Source organism: Pelophylax lessonae (assembly GCF_965119305.1).
Source record: "Pelophylax lessonae genome assembly, chromosome: 9".
In the NCBI taxonomy this organism is placed as follows: Eukaryota; Metazoa; Chordata; class Amphibia; order Anura; family Ranidae; genus Pelophylax; species Pelophylax lessonae.
This window is the reverse complement of record NC_138776.1, coordinates 271,693,373-271,709,763: the sequence shown is the minus strand read 5'-3', so window position 1 is coordinate 271,709,763 and position 16,391 is coordinate 271,693,373. Positions and strand designations below refer to the sequence as shown.

Genomic DNA, 16,391 nt, shown 5'->3' with positions numbered 1-16,391 from the left:
GACGTTGTATTACGGACAACAAAAATTGTATAGCCTGCACGTCAGGATTTTGTCAGCCGAAAAGTCGGAGTCGGCTGTCGAAAGCACCATCCGAAAATCGGAAGATCGGTCGTCTGACGAAATTTCCCTTCAGATTTTCTTATCGTGTGTACGGGCCTTAAGCCTTTTTCAGTTATCTATTTTCCGTAGAAAAACTCCTGCCTGGGCAATCTTGTTTGAACTTTAGCTTTCGTTTGCTTTTCCTTTAAATTAAAGTGGGCCAGAAAGCCCTTAAACCACACTTGGATTAAAGTAAACTCACTAAAAATGCTGACTTCCACCGAGTCTGATCACCACACAGCTGAGCTGCAGTTCTACGGAGCTCCACCAGGTAGTGATCTCACTTATGCCAAGACAGGAAGTCTCTATGGAAGACAGGAAGTGATGTCACCTATAAATAAGAAGTTCCAGGTCAGAGGTGAGTCGGGAGGAAGTAGATAGAAGACATTGTTGAAGCTGGTAGCAAAGGAGGTAATGAGATATTATTTTATATTTACACCCATAAACCCATCATTGTGTCCCATCTTCTTCCACTGTGTTCTTTGTGAAGTTCTTCATCTCCAGCAACCTTGAACGTGACTCGTTTAATGGCCAGAAATGTATAAACGTATTATACAATTTTCTGGGACAGTTCAGATGACGCCCAACTAGAAACCATGCTCCTCTGGACCTTTTAATCTGAAATAATGATGAGCTGAATGTTCCTGGGTTCAGTTCGAGGAGAAATTATCGAACATGGCCAAAGTCTAGAGTTGAATTCGAAACCCCATTGAAGTCAATAGGAGCTGAAGGCCAAATATCAGTAATAGCCGTTTTCTAGGCTAATAGGCAAGGGATTGTCAAACATATTGTTTACACTGCCAGTAAATGACTGTTCCTGGCCTCTTCTGTTTGTAAAAAGAAAATCGAACCTTATCCTAGATGAACCCTCCTCCCAGGACTTTTCCAGAACCTCTCCGATCTTCTGGAACTCCTACCCCAATATGTCCGGTCAGCTCCTACCCCATCCACCTTAAAGCGATCCCTGAAAACCCATTTATTTAGAGAAGCCTACCCCACCTCCACCTAAAAAGTCGTACTTGAGTCACCTCCACCAGATAATCCCCTGAAGCTATTACCTTCTGTACCATCTCCTTTAGATTGTAAGCTCCAGGAGCAGGGGCCTCCTATTCCTTCTGTATTTAACGGTATTGTAATTGTACTGTTCCCCCTTTTATTGTAAAGTTCTGTATAAATCCTGTATAATAATAATAATTATATGAGGGTCTGTTATAGATGTTAGTGGGGAACACCACCAAAAAATGTCATGGGGTTCCCCTCAAAAATACCTGTTAGACCCCTTATCCATGAAGATGCTCTAGTATGGATTTCAAGGGGGACCCCACACATGAAATTTAAAAAAAGGAGCGTGGCTACCCCAAAATTCCATACCAGACCTTTTGTCCCCCTATAAATATAAAATGGCCACTGGATACCGTTCTCCAATGTAAATGCTTATGGAGTACCCCTGTTAAGCCCCCCACAACCACAGCTTCACTGGTGTGGCGATTTGAAATCCTTCTGGCTTTCTCTCCTCTCCTTGCAGCATTGATAGGACAGGCTAGACGGATTCTGATCCATGTGATGGTGCTGACCAGTTGAATGCCTCTTGTCCATACACTTTGAGATGTACGGATAGGAGATTAAGCCACGGGGGCTTTGAATCCCCAGATAGATGAAGTGACGTTCTGGTGCCTGACAGCAGGTGATTGTGAGACTCCGGGACGGTGGCTGGGGAGGGGGGTCCAGTGTAACTTCACCTTACAGATTTTCGTTAGAGGGGAACTTACACTTTAAATAAAGAATTAAAAAAAATATGCATCATACATACTAGAAGGATAACAGCTGGGAGAGTCAATGGTGGAGAAGGATCTGGACGTTATTGTAGACCATAGACTTTAACAGACAAGGGATGTGTCTGGATGGTGACTGTATCATTGTGTGTGTCAGGTTCCTATAAGGTGTCAGGATGTCACTGTCTATTTCTCCATGGAGGAGTGGGAGTATTTAGAAGGACACAAGGATCTCTACAAGGACGTCATGATGGAGAATCAGCCGCCCCTCACATCACCGGGTAAGAGGAGACTTTATTGTAAAGGAGAGAGCAGTACGGAGGATCCACCTAGATCCCCCATCATCTGATAAACACATAGAAACAATGTATTCAGTCAGTGTGTGTGTTTCCTACAGATGGATCCAGTAATGGGAACCCACCAGAGAGATGTCCCCGTCCTCTGTATTCCCGGGATTCCACACAGGAAGGTCACACCATACCTCACCATCATCAGGTAGATGAGGAACAATCACTGATAGTATCATTAGGATCTGTACATTATCTGCATTGTTACAATTCATTGGATTTTTTTTATCTATTAAGAACCTTGCTGTTAAACAAGAGATAAAAGAGGAAGGTAATGACGACGATGTGACGGAGTTTCCAACAGGACACAAAGATCTGACCCAGGACACCATGGTGGAGTCATCCAGCTACAGAAACCCACCAGAGAGATGTCCCCATCCTCTGTATTCCCGGGATTCCACACAGGAAGGTCACACCATCCCTCCCCATCATCAGGTAGATGAGGAACAATCACTGATAGTATCATTAGGATCTGTACATTATCTGCATTGTTACCATTGATGTCATTTTTATTATATATTCAGAGTGGAAACCTGAGAGATTCTAAAGTTAAGGTTAAAGAAGAGATAAAGGAGGAGGATGATGAGGATGGGGTGATGGAGGAAAAACACAAAGATCTGTACCAGCACACCATGGTGGAGTCATCTAGCTACAGAAACCCAACAGAGAGATGTCCTCGTCCTCTGTATTCCCGGGATTCCACACAGGAAGGTCACACCATCCCTCACTATCAGGTTGGTAGGGCGGAGCATCTAGAACATTATAAAAGCTTGTAGAGATGATATTTGCACACTTTAAGATGATATTTTTTTACGTGGTCTCACATAATTAACCTTGTATTTTAGAGTTGTTCTTGTTTCAACTTTCTCTTGGTTTAGGGTGAAGATCTGATAGATATAAAAGTTGAGGTTAAAGCAGAAGAAGAAGAGACGTATGTGAGGGATGATCAGCATTCTATGGAGGAGGATGGAATAATGAGGACATTTAAAGAAGAGGAATCACCTACGGAGATTAGCACAGGTGGGTGAGGCATGAATGTGGATGTAACAGTCGGGTCGTTTTGCCAACACCTGGGAGGTGATATGATCTGTAGAAGTAATATAATTGTAGATATAGTTTAATTCCGTGTTATTAGAGATACAATAGTCCCTTAATCAGTCATAGATATGTGTTCACCAATTTGCATTTGAAAAGGACAGAACAAGCCTCTGGACCAGGGGTGACACCTAGATGGCAATAAAATTCTCATGCTTGTACAGGTATAAAGTTGCCACCTTCCTGAACCTCAAAGAAAACTACTAGTCATCTACAAGAACCATTCAGGGGACAGTCAGGAGGCCCCGAACTGTCTGCCAGCTTTGATATATATCAACAGATCTGAGGAATCTATTTTATCTAAAAAAAAGTGTAGCGTCCTCCTAGGTAGGTGCTACTGAGGACATGGCTCATTTTGGTGTGGGGTGAGTGTAGCGTCCTCCTCGGTAGGTGCTAGTTATAGAAGTGTGGTTTTGAGCTCTGTTTGCTTACCAGAGGAGCTTCAGGTAAATCTATATTGCTTTCTGCCTACCAAAGAGCAGGATCTGTTAGTGAAGACATAGCTCAGTTTGGCGGGGGTTGGATGTAGCCTTCGCCTATGTGCCCGGGTCACGTCCGTTGCGCATTGGCGAAAGCCTGTTAGCCATTGAATGGGCAAAGGGGAGGTTCGCACCTGTGCACTTCAGTGTGCACAGGGAGCGTTCCTGACAGGTTGATTGACCAAGGCCAACAGTCCAGCCCACATGCATATTCCAATAAATTGTGGAGCATGGGATATGGACGAGGTAATTTCCACGAATCCGGTCCCCCTGGTGAATTACAGACTTTCTGAAACGCTCTGGTCACAGGGAATAAACTTCGGTTTTTATCCCCTTTTATTTTCATAGGGAATTGCCAGTTGTGCGTCTTTTTTTGTATTCCTTGTAGTAATTCCTTTTCTATGTATATATTTTATGCCCCGCCCACTTTCAGATATTCAATGATAAAATGAATAAGTGTCTTCTGTGTGATAAGCTCGGGCTCATATCTCTGGAGAGATTGTTGGGTTGCAGTGTCTATGTGCTCGGTCTGAGTTCATCGCCAATCGGTATGCAATTGTACTGTGTCGGCACATTGTGAAGTAGCAGATCTGCTAGGTGGAGATCTGTGTGTGTGTGGTGGCCCAGCAGACCAGTCTGTGGACAAACTGTTGGGTGGTGGCAAGATACCTTTGTTGTGATTATCTCCGGGGTTCTAGCTTGTAGGATAACTGGAGGAACCCTAGAAGTGTGTGCTAATTGCTAGACTGCTCCCCAACCCTTAGAGGGCACCAGATTGTATGTAAGATTTCTGCCTGTGTGTGGTTAGCCAGCTGGATTGGAGTGGAGTCTCCCTCTAGTGGTGGCCAGAGGTAGTGCGGGCTGTGAAAGTGTATCACGGCCAGTCTTGTATGCTCAAAATAAGTTCCTTGTTATTCCCTCATACCACACTACAAACCTCCCTTCCTAAATCCCCCCCTTCCAGCAATACCCCCCCCCCCCCCAATACCCCCTCTATGCCCTTGCTGCAGTAAAATGACACAAAGCCCTCACAGAGAAGGCAGCTGTATAGAGCAGTGTTTTTCAATTGGGATGCCACAAAGAGTCTCCAGGGGTGCCGTGGCAAAATGACACAAAGCCCTGAACAGCCCAACCATGAAAGGGTTGCTGTGTTATCTTCTCTTTGCAGAGATGAGGGAGAGCCCATCCTGTTCCTCCTCCCGGCTCTCTCTCCTCTATGCTGTTTTCTGTATTCTGCCAGTAAAACTGAAAACTATCCAAGCCGCCTGACCTGCCCTTAGCAACCGATGACGTCATTAGTTGCTAAGGGCAGGTCGGGCGTCCGTACAGCTTTCAGTTTTGCCATCAAAACACAGATAACAGCATAGAGGAGGTAGTATGGGATTGGCTCTCCTTCATCTCTGTATCTCTGTACAGAGAACTTAACACAGTAACCCTTTCATGATTGGACTGTACAGGGGTTTGTGCCGCGGCACCCCGGTTGAAAAACTTTGCTCTATCCAGCTGCTTTCTCTGAGTGGAAGCCAAGGTAGCTTTAGTTCCTCAGAGTCTTAAGGCTACGGGTGCAGAGTAGGCACGGCAGAATCATGGGACTGTGAAGGCAGAGGAGGTTTAATGATGGTTTGAGGCTGATGGGCAAGAGATTGTGTTTCACCTGACACCCCTTAATGGGAGTTTGAGCTTAGCTGCTTGCTTCCCTCTGGTCACCTAACACCTAAAAGATACTATCAGTCACAGATGAGGGTCCTGGGTAACAAGGAACTGGAGCATGAGAGAGGCAGGTGGCATGGGGTAGCTAGAAGAAGGGGTGAGGTTTAAGGCACAGAGTGGGTGCAGAGCAGGGCCAGCAGGGACTTTGAGGCTGCAGGTAGCGAGGAGGCACAGTAGAGGCTTTAGGTAGCAGGTCCAGAGAAGGCACAGTAGAGGCTTGAGACCTCAGGGACAGAGGTGCAGCTATGGACGATGAGGCTGTGAGTGCAGAGGGGGTGCAGTGGAGGCTGTGAGTGCAGAGGTAGTGCAGTAGAGGCTTTAGGCTGTGAATGCAGAGCTGCAGCGATGGACAATGAGGCTGTGCAGGGGTGGTGCAGTGGAGACCTGAGACCTCGTGCCAGAGGTGCAGCTATGGACAATGAGGCTGTGCAGAGGTAGTGCAGGGGAGATCTCGGTGCCAGAGGTGCAGCTATGGACAATGAGGCTGTGCAGAGATGGTGCCGTGGTGACCTGAGGCAGTGAGTGCAGAGGTGCAGCTATGGAATAGACAATGAGGCTGTGCAGACTGTGGAGGCTTGAGGCTGTGAGTGCAGAGGTAGTACAGTGGAGGGTTGAGGCTGTGAATGCAGAGCTGTAGCGATGGACAATGAGGTTATGCAGAGATGGTGGCTTGAGGCAGTGAGTGCAGAGGTGCAGCTATGGAATAGACAATGAGGCTGTGCAGAGGTGGTGCAGTGGAGGCTTGAGACCTCGGTGGCTGAGGAGCAGCTATGGAACGATGAGGCTGCAGGTGCAGCCGAGACTTGACTGTAGATGTAGTAAAGACTTGGCTGGGGGCGCAGCAGGCAAAAGGTTGAAGCTGAGGTGTTTACAGGATTTGGTAGCTCGGAGGAGCATCTAGACTCCTTGCTCTGCCTGGGTTTCAATGAGAGATCCAGCTGAGGTGACGCAATACATGACATCTGTCGTGGTGCTCTGGGAAAAACCCAGAAGTACTTGTGGCTGTTCAGTTATGAGGAATCACTGGATCACGGGAGGTAAGAAACTGCGACACCATTTCACTTGAAGGTGGAAGCCTTAGATATGCGGGAGTCCTCCATCTTCAGAACAAAGTGTCTGATGTGGACTTATTTAATTGAACCAACCCATTCATGTCTAGTTGTCATCTTTTTATTTTATTTTTTTTAGTACATGGACAACACATCAAGAAAATCAGATTGTCTCCAGACTGTAAAGTAGAAGATGAGAACATCACTCAGTATAATCCAGGAGAAGACTTCTTCACCAGAAATGCCCAACTGGTGCCCCAGAGTGTAGACGGACCATCGTATTCCTCTTATCCTGAGGGACCTCAGACTGTGAGGGACGGTGCCGGACCATTGTATTCCTTTTATCCTGAGGAACCTCAGACTGTGAGGGACGGTGCCGGACCATCGTATTCCTCTTATCCTGAGGAACCTCAGACTGTGAGGGACGGTGCCGGACCATCGTATTCCTCTTATCCTGAGGAACCTCAGACTGTGAGGGACGGTGCCGTCCTTCTAACAGAAAAGAGGTTTTGCTGTCCCGAGTGCGGGAAATGTTTTCACTTTCAATCCGGCCTTCGTGTGCATCAAAGGTGCCACTCGGGCGAGCGGCCGTATTCCTGTACCCAGTGCGGGAAACTTTTTCGTTTTAATTCTAACCTTCACGTCCATATGAGATCTCACTCGAGTGAGCAGTCCTTTCCCTGCACTGAATGCGGGAAAAATTTTCGTTTTAAGTCCAGTCTTCGTGTCCATATGAGATCTCACTCGGGTCAGCTTCCATATTCCTGCTCGGAGTGCGGGCAGTTTTTTCCAACAAAACCACAACTTGTCGTACATCAGAGGTCTCACACTGGTGAGAAGCCGTTTTCCTGTCCTGAGTGCGGGAAAGGTTTTGTCACCAAATCAAATTTAGAGAGGCACCAAATTTCTCACACGGGGGAGAGGCCGTACGCCTGCCCCGAGTGCGAGAAATGTTACGCGCGGAAATCGCAGCTTGTCATGCATCTGAGGTGTCACTCGGGAGAGAAGCCCTATTCCTGTACTGAGTGCGGGGAAAGTTTTTTGTGGCAGTCCCAACTTGTCAGACATCAGGTATTTCATACGGGCAAGATGCCGTTTTCCTGTGCTGAGTGCGGGCAGAGTTTCCCATTGAAATCGGAACTTGTCAGACATCAGACGACTCACACGGGTGAGAAGCCGTATTCCTGCCCTCAGTGCGGAAAATGTTTCTCACAAAAGTCCTATCTTTCTGTACACCAGAGATCTCACACGGGCGAGAAGCCGTATTCTTGCCCTGAGTGCGGAAAGAGTTACTCACAGAAATCGCAACTTGTCATTCATCAGAGATTGCACACGGGGGAGAAACCGTATTCCTGTCCTGAGTGCGGCAAATGTTTTTCACAGAAGTCCTATCTTTCTGTACATCTAAGGTCTCACACAGGCGAGAAGCCGTATTCCTGCTCTGAGTGCGGGAAGTGTTATTCTCGGAAGTTAGAACTTGTCACACATCAAAGATCCCACACAGGTGAGAAGCCGTATTCCTGCCCCGAGTGCGGAAAATGTTTTCTACGTAAGACAGATCTCACTACGCATCAGAGATTGCACACCGGGGAGAAGCCGTATTCCTGTGATGAGTGTGGGAAAAGTTATTCACAGAGGTCCTATCTTTCTATACATCGGAGGTGCCACACGGGCGAGAAGCCGTTTTCCTGCTCTGAGTGCGGGAAACGTTTTTCAAACAAGTCCAATCTTTCCATACATAAGATATGCCACACGGGGGAAAAGCCGCATTCCTGCCCTGAGTGTGGGAAATGTTTTGTACGTAAATCAGATCTCTCTAAACATCACAGTACACATGGGGGAAAAGCTGCAATAGTGTCCTAAGTGTGGGAAATGTATTATGTAAGTGCTGGCTGAGTCCAAAACTCAGTGTAGTCTGTAGTAATATCTAGAAGAGCTAGATATTACTTATGAATTAACTGGGGAGATCAGACTAAATAGTAAGTCTGACAACCATAGTGTAGCACAAGTACTGCATTTGCCTGAAGTATGCCACCTGGTGTCTGAAAATAGTAAATATGACATTCTCTGATGTAATGTTTCATAGTTAACTCCTACATGCAACTATATTATACATTTTCTTAGTAGATTTGATTGGCGTGTCTTCAGATTTGTATTAGGATTTTCTTTTATTCCTTTTTTTTAACAATAAACTATGTCATAAAGATTTTAAATTTTTTGTTTTGTTTTCGTGGTATGTACTTTTTAGAAAATCTGACGCTCTCCGTCCTAAATCTCAGAACGTCTGTAGTAGACTCTAATTATAAGTTCAAAGACCCATCTATCATGCCTCCCGTAATTCCTCCTCCCCACCATCACCACCTCCAACCACAAGATCATCTTTCTTCCTCACTTTCACATCACATCTAATGTAGATAAACCCTCCTCCATCTTTTCTATTTCCTGTGTCCCTCTAAACAAGAGGATCAGCATGAATACAAACAGCCCAGTCTTGTGAGCGGTAAAGCCGTGATTCTGGAACTCCAACAACATCTCCAACCACAGGACCATCTTTCTTCCTCACTTTCACATCACATCTAATGTAAAGAAACCCCCCTCCATCTTTTCTATGTCCCTTGTCCCTCTAAACAGCCCATTCTTGTGAGGAGTCAAGCCCTGTTTCTGGAACACCACCTACTTTCTCCTTTCCATCTATCATTCCTCTTGTAATTTCTCCTTCACACCATCACCACTTCCAACCACAAGATCATCTTTCTTCCTCACTTTCACATCACATCAAACATAGAGAAATGCCCCTCCATCTTTTCTATGTCCCGTGTCCCTCTAAACAAGAGGATCAGCATGAATACAAACAGCCCAGTCTTGTGAGGGGTCAAGCCGTGTTTCTGAAACACCAACTCCATTCTCCTTCCCATCTATCATTCCTCCCGTAATTCCTCCTTCGCAGCCTCACCGCCTCAAACCACAAGATCATCCTTCTTCCTCACTTTCACATCACATCTAACATAGAGGAACCCCCCTCCATCTTTTCTATGTCCCGTGTCCCTCTAAACAGAAGGATCGGCATCAATACAAACATCCCAGTCTTGTGAGGAGTCAAGCCGTGTTTCTGTAACACCAACTACATTCTCCTTCCCATCTAGCATTCCTCTCGTAATTCCTCCTTCGCACCAACCACACCTCCAACCACAAGATCATCTTTCTTCCTCACTTTCACATCACGTCTAACATAGAGAAACCCCCCTCCATCTTTTCTATGTCCCGTGTCCCTCTAAACAAGTGGATCAGCATGGTTTCAAACAGCCCAGTCTTGTGAGGGATCAGGCCGTGTTTCTGGAACACCAACCACATCTCCAACCACAAGATCATCCTTCTTCCTCACTTTCACATCACATGTAACATAGAGGAACCCCCCTCCTTTTTTTCTATATCCTGTGTCCCTCTAAACAAGAGGATCAGCATGAATATAAACAGCCCAGTCTTGTGCGGGGTCAAGCCGTGTTTCTGGAACACCAACCACATCTCCAACCACAAGATCCTCTTTCTTCCTCACTTTCACATCATATCTAATGTAGATAAACCCCCTCCATCTTTTCTATGTCACGTGTCCCTCTAAACGAGGATCAGCATGAATATGAACAGCCCAGACTTGTGGGGAGTCAGCCATGTTTCTGGAACACCAACCACATCTCCAACCACAAGATCATCTTTCTTTCTTTCTCACTTTCACATCACATCTAACATAGAGAAACCCCTCTCCATCTTTTCTATGTCCCGTGTCCCTGTAAACAAGAGGATCAGCATGAATACAAACAGCCCAGTCTTGTGAGGAGTCAAGCCGTGTTTCTAGAACACCAACTACTTTCTCCTTCCCATCTATCATTCCTCCCGTAATTCCTCGCCAACTCCAAACACAAGATCATCTTTCTTCCTCACTTTCACATATCATCTAACATAGAGAAAACCCCCTCCATCTTTTCTATGTCCAGTGTCCCTCTTAACAAGAGGATCAGCATGAATACAAACAGCCCAGTTTTGTGAGGGGTCAAGCCGTGTTTCAGGGACACCAACCACATCTCCAACCACAGGACCATCTTTCTTCTTCACTTTCACATCACATCTAATGTAAAGAAACCCCCCTCCATCTTTTCTATGTCCCCTGTCCCTCTAAACGAGGATCAGCATGAATATGAACAGTCCAGTCTTGTGAGGGATCAGGCCGTGTTTCTGGAACACCAACCACATCTCCAACCACAAGATCATTTTTCTTCCTCACGTTCATAATCGCATAGAGAAGAATACATGATGAGTTAGCTGGTCAAGTAATCTGCAGCCCGGTGAAAGCCTTCTTCTGTCAGAACCAGAGTGCGGGTAGCTGAGCCCCAGCCTAATAGCATGCAGCTTCACCATAATTCCTCCTCAACACCATCACAACCTCCAAATACAGAATCCTCTTTCGTCCTCACTTTCAGATCACATCTAACATAGAGGAAACCCCTCCATCTTTTATATGTCCCGTGTCCCTCTAAACAAGAATAATAGCATTTACACAAAAAGCCCAGTCTTGTGAGGAGTCAAGCCGTGTTTCTGGAACACCAACTGGAATCCCCAAAAACCTCAACATCTCCCATTCTGTTTAATAGGTTGCTGGAATTTGTGTATTTAATTCCTTGAATGCCTTGTTTCTATATATTTGCTCTTCCACAAGCAGTGGTATCAGCAGGAATGTCGATAGTTTAAAAAAACTATTAGATGGGCACCTTAACGATCACAACATTCAGGGGTATACAATGTACTATTGGCATAAACCCAAGCACACTCACACACCACAGGTTGGGCTTCATGGACTTCAACCTTACCAACTATAGGGATCTCCTTTTCAACTGTCTAATCCTTCCACCATCTTCTCTAATTTTACCCTCTGTTAATGTCTGACCCTCTTCTGTTCAATTAACCCTACTGCTGTCATGGGCAGGGTAGGCTATTCGATTTTCAAAGGGGCCACATGAGAAACTGGGACTGTTGTGGAGGGCGGAACCAGTAGGTTGAACTTATATATTCATTCCACTGTTATACATGCCCCTGGCAAGTTACGTCACAGAAGTTAAGGGCGTTCTCCACCTCCCTGTGGGGTGGAGAGCAGGATCTGGCAACACTTTCCCACATGCCTTCATATCCTTGTTACCCACCTCACATGGTCCACCCTAGACACATGAGGAGCGACACGACCCCTTCAACATGGTCGAAGCTGCGGAACTGCGACTTCCAGCATCTTGGTGATTGACGCACCTACGAAGACAGAAGCACAGCTGCCACCGCTGCCACCATCTTCTGTATGTCTAAGCCTTTCCACCATCCTAATTTGCTGTCTGCCAATGTATGACCTTCCTATGTTCTGTTAACTCCATTGCCCTCCCCTCTAACTCATTGCATGAATAAAGATATGGAAGTTGAGAATCAAGGTGTGGGAAGCATTAAGGGAAGAGTCAAGATATGGTAAGCTGTGAATTTCACCCCAATAATTGTGAGGGTGTAACTGTGTTTTGAGAGCAATCTCGATCTATCACCACGTAGATTAGTATGGAGCCACTGCTCAGTGACACCTTTCTGATAGCTGGGTGTACATGAGATATTTGAAGGTATGTGCACCCAGCCATCAGAAAGGTGTCATTGAGTGGTGGCTCCATACAGTATAATCTCCTAAATCAGGTATTAAATGGTGGACCATGGTCTAGACCTGGACCGAGTGACAGTCCTGTCTGGACCGTGGCCACCACTTAGCAGCTATGTGTGTGTTCTCAGAGTCTCCCTGCCGCCGCTGCCATCCTCACAGCAGAGCAGGGGGTGGAAGGAGCTGCAGACCGAAACACACAAGAAAGTATTAACCCGTAGTAAGTTGGGCAGCTCCTCTCTCCTCCTACCATGCTGTGAGGATGACAATGGTGGCGGTGAGACTCAGGAGAGCACACACCAGGCTGATAAGTGCCTCTGCCAATGCCGAAGGTAGGACTGTGCACGGGAGACTTGCATTGAAAGAAGCACTGTGATATAGAGGGGCATTGTAATATAAGGGGCACTGTGACATAAAGGGGCACTGCAACATCAAGGGGGACTCCAATGTAAAGGGGGGTTGTGATGTCAAGGGGAACTGAGAACACTGCGGGACTGCTTTAAAGGGGGGCTGTGATGTAAAGGGGGAACTGTGATGTTAGGGGGTTGAGATGTGAAGGGGGGCTGAGGACACTGATGCACAGGGGGGTTGTTATGTAAAGGGGAATTTGATGTGTTATATTGCAAACATGAGATTTGGACTTCTGCTGGAAGAAAATTTTACTGGACCTCCGTAAATTGTAATTCAAGACCTCTGTCCTAAATGTACACAGATTTTAAGCACCACCTCTAAATTATCAAAAAAAAATATTTTAGAATGAAATATCCCGATGAATCTATAAAATAGTAGACCGCAGCAGTAGGGTGAAGACCAGGCCAGAGTGGCAATTTTGGCTCTGAGGAAGAGGGTCCTCTCTCGAAACACGTAAGCCACATCAGGTTTTGAGGACGCCATCACGCTATCCAGCAGTAGAAAAGTGTCCTGGAAGCGAGCGGTGCCCATTTCCTATATGCTTGTTCATATGCTACATTTGTGAGTATATTGTACGCTACCTTTCTTTGCTTTTAATAAACTTTTAAGTGGTAATGCACAAGGTCGGTGCGCCCTTCTCTTGTTGTTTTCTTGAAGACCAGGCCCCACCAGTTTTGTGGACATTGTTCCATTGTCTCTGAGGGCTTTTGATACACCGTTGATGTGCAAATGTACTATTGCATGTAAATGGGGTGAGATTTTGTTTGTCTGATTCTTGATGGAGCAGATGTTCCTTTTAGCACACGGTCAAAAAGAGGTTGCCACTATCCAGTTAAACAATCATGGTGGCCTCAAAGACATATTTATGGCCATGGTTGAGAAGGTAGCACAATCATAGCCAAGCACTCCAGTAGTGGTCACTGAGCACATTACTGTATTGTATATAAATGGGGTGAGACTTTGTTTCCTTGGTTCTTGAAGGGCAGTTCATTTTAGGACATCTGCACACCCTTCCAGTAGGTGGTGTACACAATGCCGTGGTCACTATGATGGCCAATCATCAGCCAATCCTCATGGTAATGAGGCACAATAGAGGTAAAATAAAATACTACTGGTGGGGGTAATCTAGAGATAAGGGGGTCACATTAAATATCTAATAAATATCATATTGCATATCATACTAGGATGAGGGAATCAGGATGTCTTGCAGTTCTTGCAGAGAGATGTGAAGAAAAGGGTCACCCCCGTTATTACGGTAGAGTGACGAACATTGTACAATAAATCTCAATGAACTTGTCACATAGACTAGGCAGTAATATATTTCTCTCCCCCTTGGTGGGAGTGAAGATGACCCATCTATAAGGATATACAGTACATACACACACAGCACAAGGCCGTGTTCTCACTACGAGACGGTTCTCAGGGCTGCAGTTCCTCTGAGCTCCACAAGGTGGTGATCTCACTTCTAACCAGACAGGAAGTCTCTATGGAAGACAGGAAGTGATGTCAGGTATAAATAGGAAGTTCCGGGCGAGAGGTGAGTCGGGAGGAAGTAGAGAGGAGACATTGTTGGAAGAGGCAGCTGAGGAGGTAATAAGATCTTATTGTATATTTACACCCAGTAACCCCCCTTCCCCCTCGTTGTTTCCTCGTTTATCGCCAGCAGACATGACTACTCCTATATATGCATGTGTGTCTGTATATATTATTATAATTATTATTATACAGGATTTATATAGTGCCAACAGTTTGCACAGCGCTTTACAATATAAAGGGAGACAGTACAGTTACAAGACACGAGGGTTTGGGGGACCCTCACTTTAAGAGCTTGTAATCTAAAAGAAAGGATCAAGTGAATAATGCCGCCCAGCCTATAGCAGTATGACGGCGGGGCTTCCATTGCTCTGCCAGGATGTCATATGACGTCCTTCAGAACAAGCCATTCATGTGCGCCCCCGGGGGTGCGGTGTGTCGCGACACACACCATCTCTGATCACGGTAAAAAGCCTATGCTCTTTACCGTGATCAGAGTACTACACTGCAGAGTGCATGAGCATCATAGGAAATGTAGTTCCAAAACATCTGGGGTGCCAAAGTTCCCCATCACTGGCCTATGGCATAGACTCCTTACCATGTGATCAGCTCTGTCCAATCACAGCTAATCAGAGTGTAAATTGAAAGTGTTGGTTATCAGCATTCCTCTATTAATCAGTGTATGAGTAGAGGAAAGCTGATAACCTGCTCTCCTGACAGGGGGGTCTTCCCTGATAATCAGTGAATTATCAGTGCTGCCCCATCAGCGATGCCTGCCGATGCCCACTAGTGATACCCACCAGTGATGCCTTTCAGTGCCCATCAGTGATGCCTTTCACTGCCCATCAGCGATGCCTTTCAGGGGGTGAAATTGCCGGGATTGAAGGGGTTCAAAAAGGTAATAACTGCAGGGGGGGGGGGGTTTTAGCCTTTGGATAGAATAAAAGTCTAGTTTATTAGGAGGAGATGGGAGAAGCTTTTCAGGAGTCGTTGAAAAGCAGACAGTGCAGTGGCCATACCACTTTGGTTTCTGATATGTTATTTGTAACCCTTTCGTGGCTGCTGGTTTCAGTTTCTGTGTGTTTCTTTTTCTTGCTCAGCCCTTCCGTCTTGTATGGGAAATCATATTTTCCAAATCATAAGACTTTTCGTCATACCCACGAACCTTCCCTGTAATGGCAGACTCCTATAGCACAATCTCATTACTATGACCCCTTTGGCTCTCCATTATACACATGGACCTTCCCAGTAATGGCAGACTCCTATAACACAATCCCATTACTATGACCCCTTTTGGCTCTCCATTATACACATGACATTCCCAGTAATGGCAGACTCCTATAACACAATCTCATTACTATGACCCCTTTGGCTCTCCATTATACACACGGACCTTCCCGTAATGGCAGACTCCTATAACACAATCCCATTACTATGACCCTATGGCTCTCCATTATACACATGAACCTTCCCAGTAATGGCCGACTCCTATAACACAATCCCATTACTATGACCCTATGGCTCTCCATTATACACATGAACCTTTCAGTAATGGCCGACTCCTATAACACAATCCCATTACTATGACCCAATGGCTCTCCATTCTACACATGAACCTTCCAGTAATGGCCGACTCCTATAACACAATCTCATTACTATGACCCTATGGCTCGCCATTCTACACATGACCTTCCCAGTAATGGCAGACTCCTATAACACAATCTCATTACTATGACCCCTATGGCTCTCCATTATACATATGACCCTTCCCAGTAATGGCAGACTCCTATAACACAATCTCATTACTATGACCCCTATGGCTCGCCATTCTACACATGACCTTCCCAGTAATGGCAGACTCCTATAACACAATCTCATTACTATGACCCTATGGCTCACCATTATACACATGGACCTTCCCAGTAATGGCCGACTCCTATAGCACAATCTCATTACTATGACCCCTATGGCTCTCCATTATACATATGACCCTTCCCAGTAATGGCCGACTCCTATAACACAATCTCATTACTATGACCCCTATGGCTCTCCATTATACATATGACCCTTCCCAGTAATGGCCGACTCCTATAACACAATCCCATTACTATGACCCTATGGCTCTCCATTATACACATGAACCTTTCAGTAATGGCCGACTCCTATAACACAATCCCATTACTATGACCCTATGGCTTTCCATTATACACATGAACCTTCCCAGT

The 16,391-nt window shown here is 45.7% G+C and overlaps 3 protein-coding genes across 3 annotated transcripts in view; all 3 read left to right on the top strand.

Moving 5' to 3' along the window:
• LOC309564465 (uncharacterized protein) overlaps window positions 1-16,391 on the top strand; it is a gene marked incomplete at both ends in the record, with an annotated part of 1,172,539 nt that overhangs the window by 344,636 nt on the left and 811,512 nt on the right.
• LOC309564099 (uncharacterized protein) overlaps window positions 1-16,391 on the top strand; it is a 237,112-nt gene that overhangs the window by 91,060 nt on the left and 129,661 nt on the right. The window contains exon 2 of the mRNA XM_082268727.1: window positions 14,171-14,223. The gene's annotated coding sequence lies outside the window, so the exon portion shown is untranslated. The remainder of the gene's footprint in view (window positions 1-14,170; window positions 14,224-16,391) is intronic.
• The window catches only part of LOC309564101 (uncharacterized protein), a 62,737-nt gene that overhangs the window by 7,320 nt on the left and 39,026 nt on the right, over window positions 1-16,391 (top strand). The window contains exon 2 of the mRNA XM_082268729.1: window positions 7,746-8,405. Coding sequence (XP_082124855.1) covers window positions 7,746-8,405 — 660 coding nt within the window. The remainder of the gene's footprint in view (window positions 1-7,745; window positions 8,406-16,391) is intronic.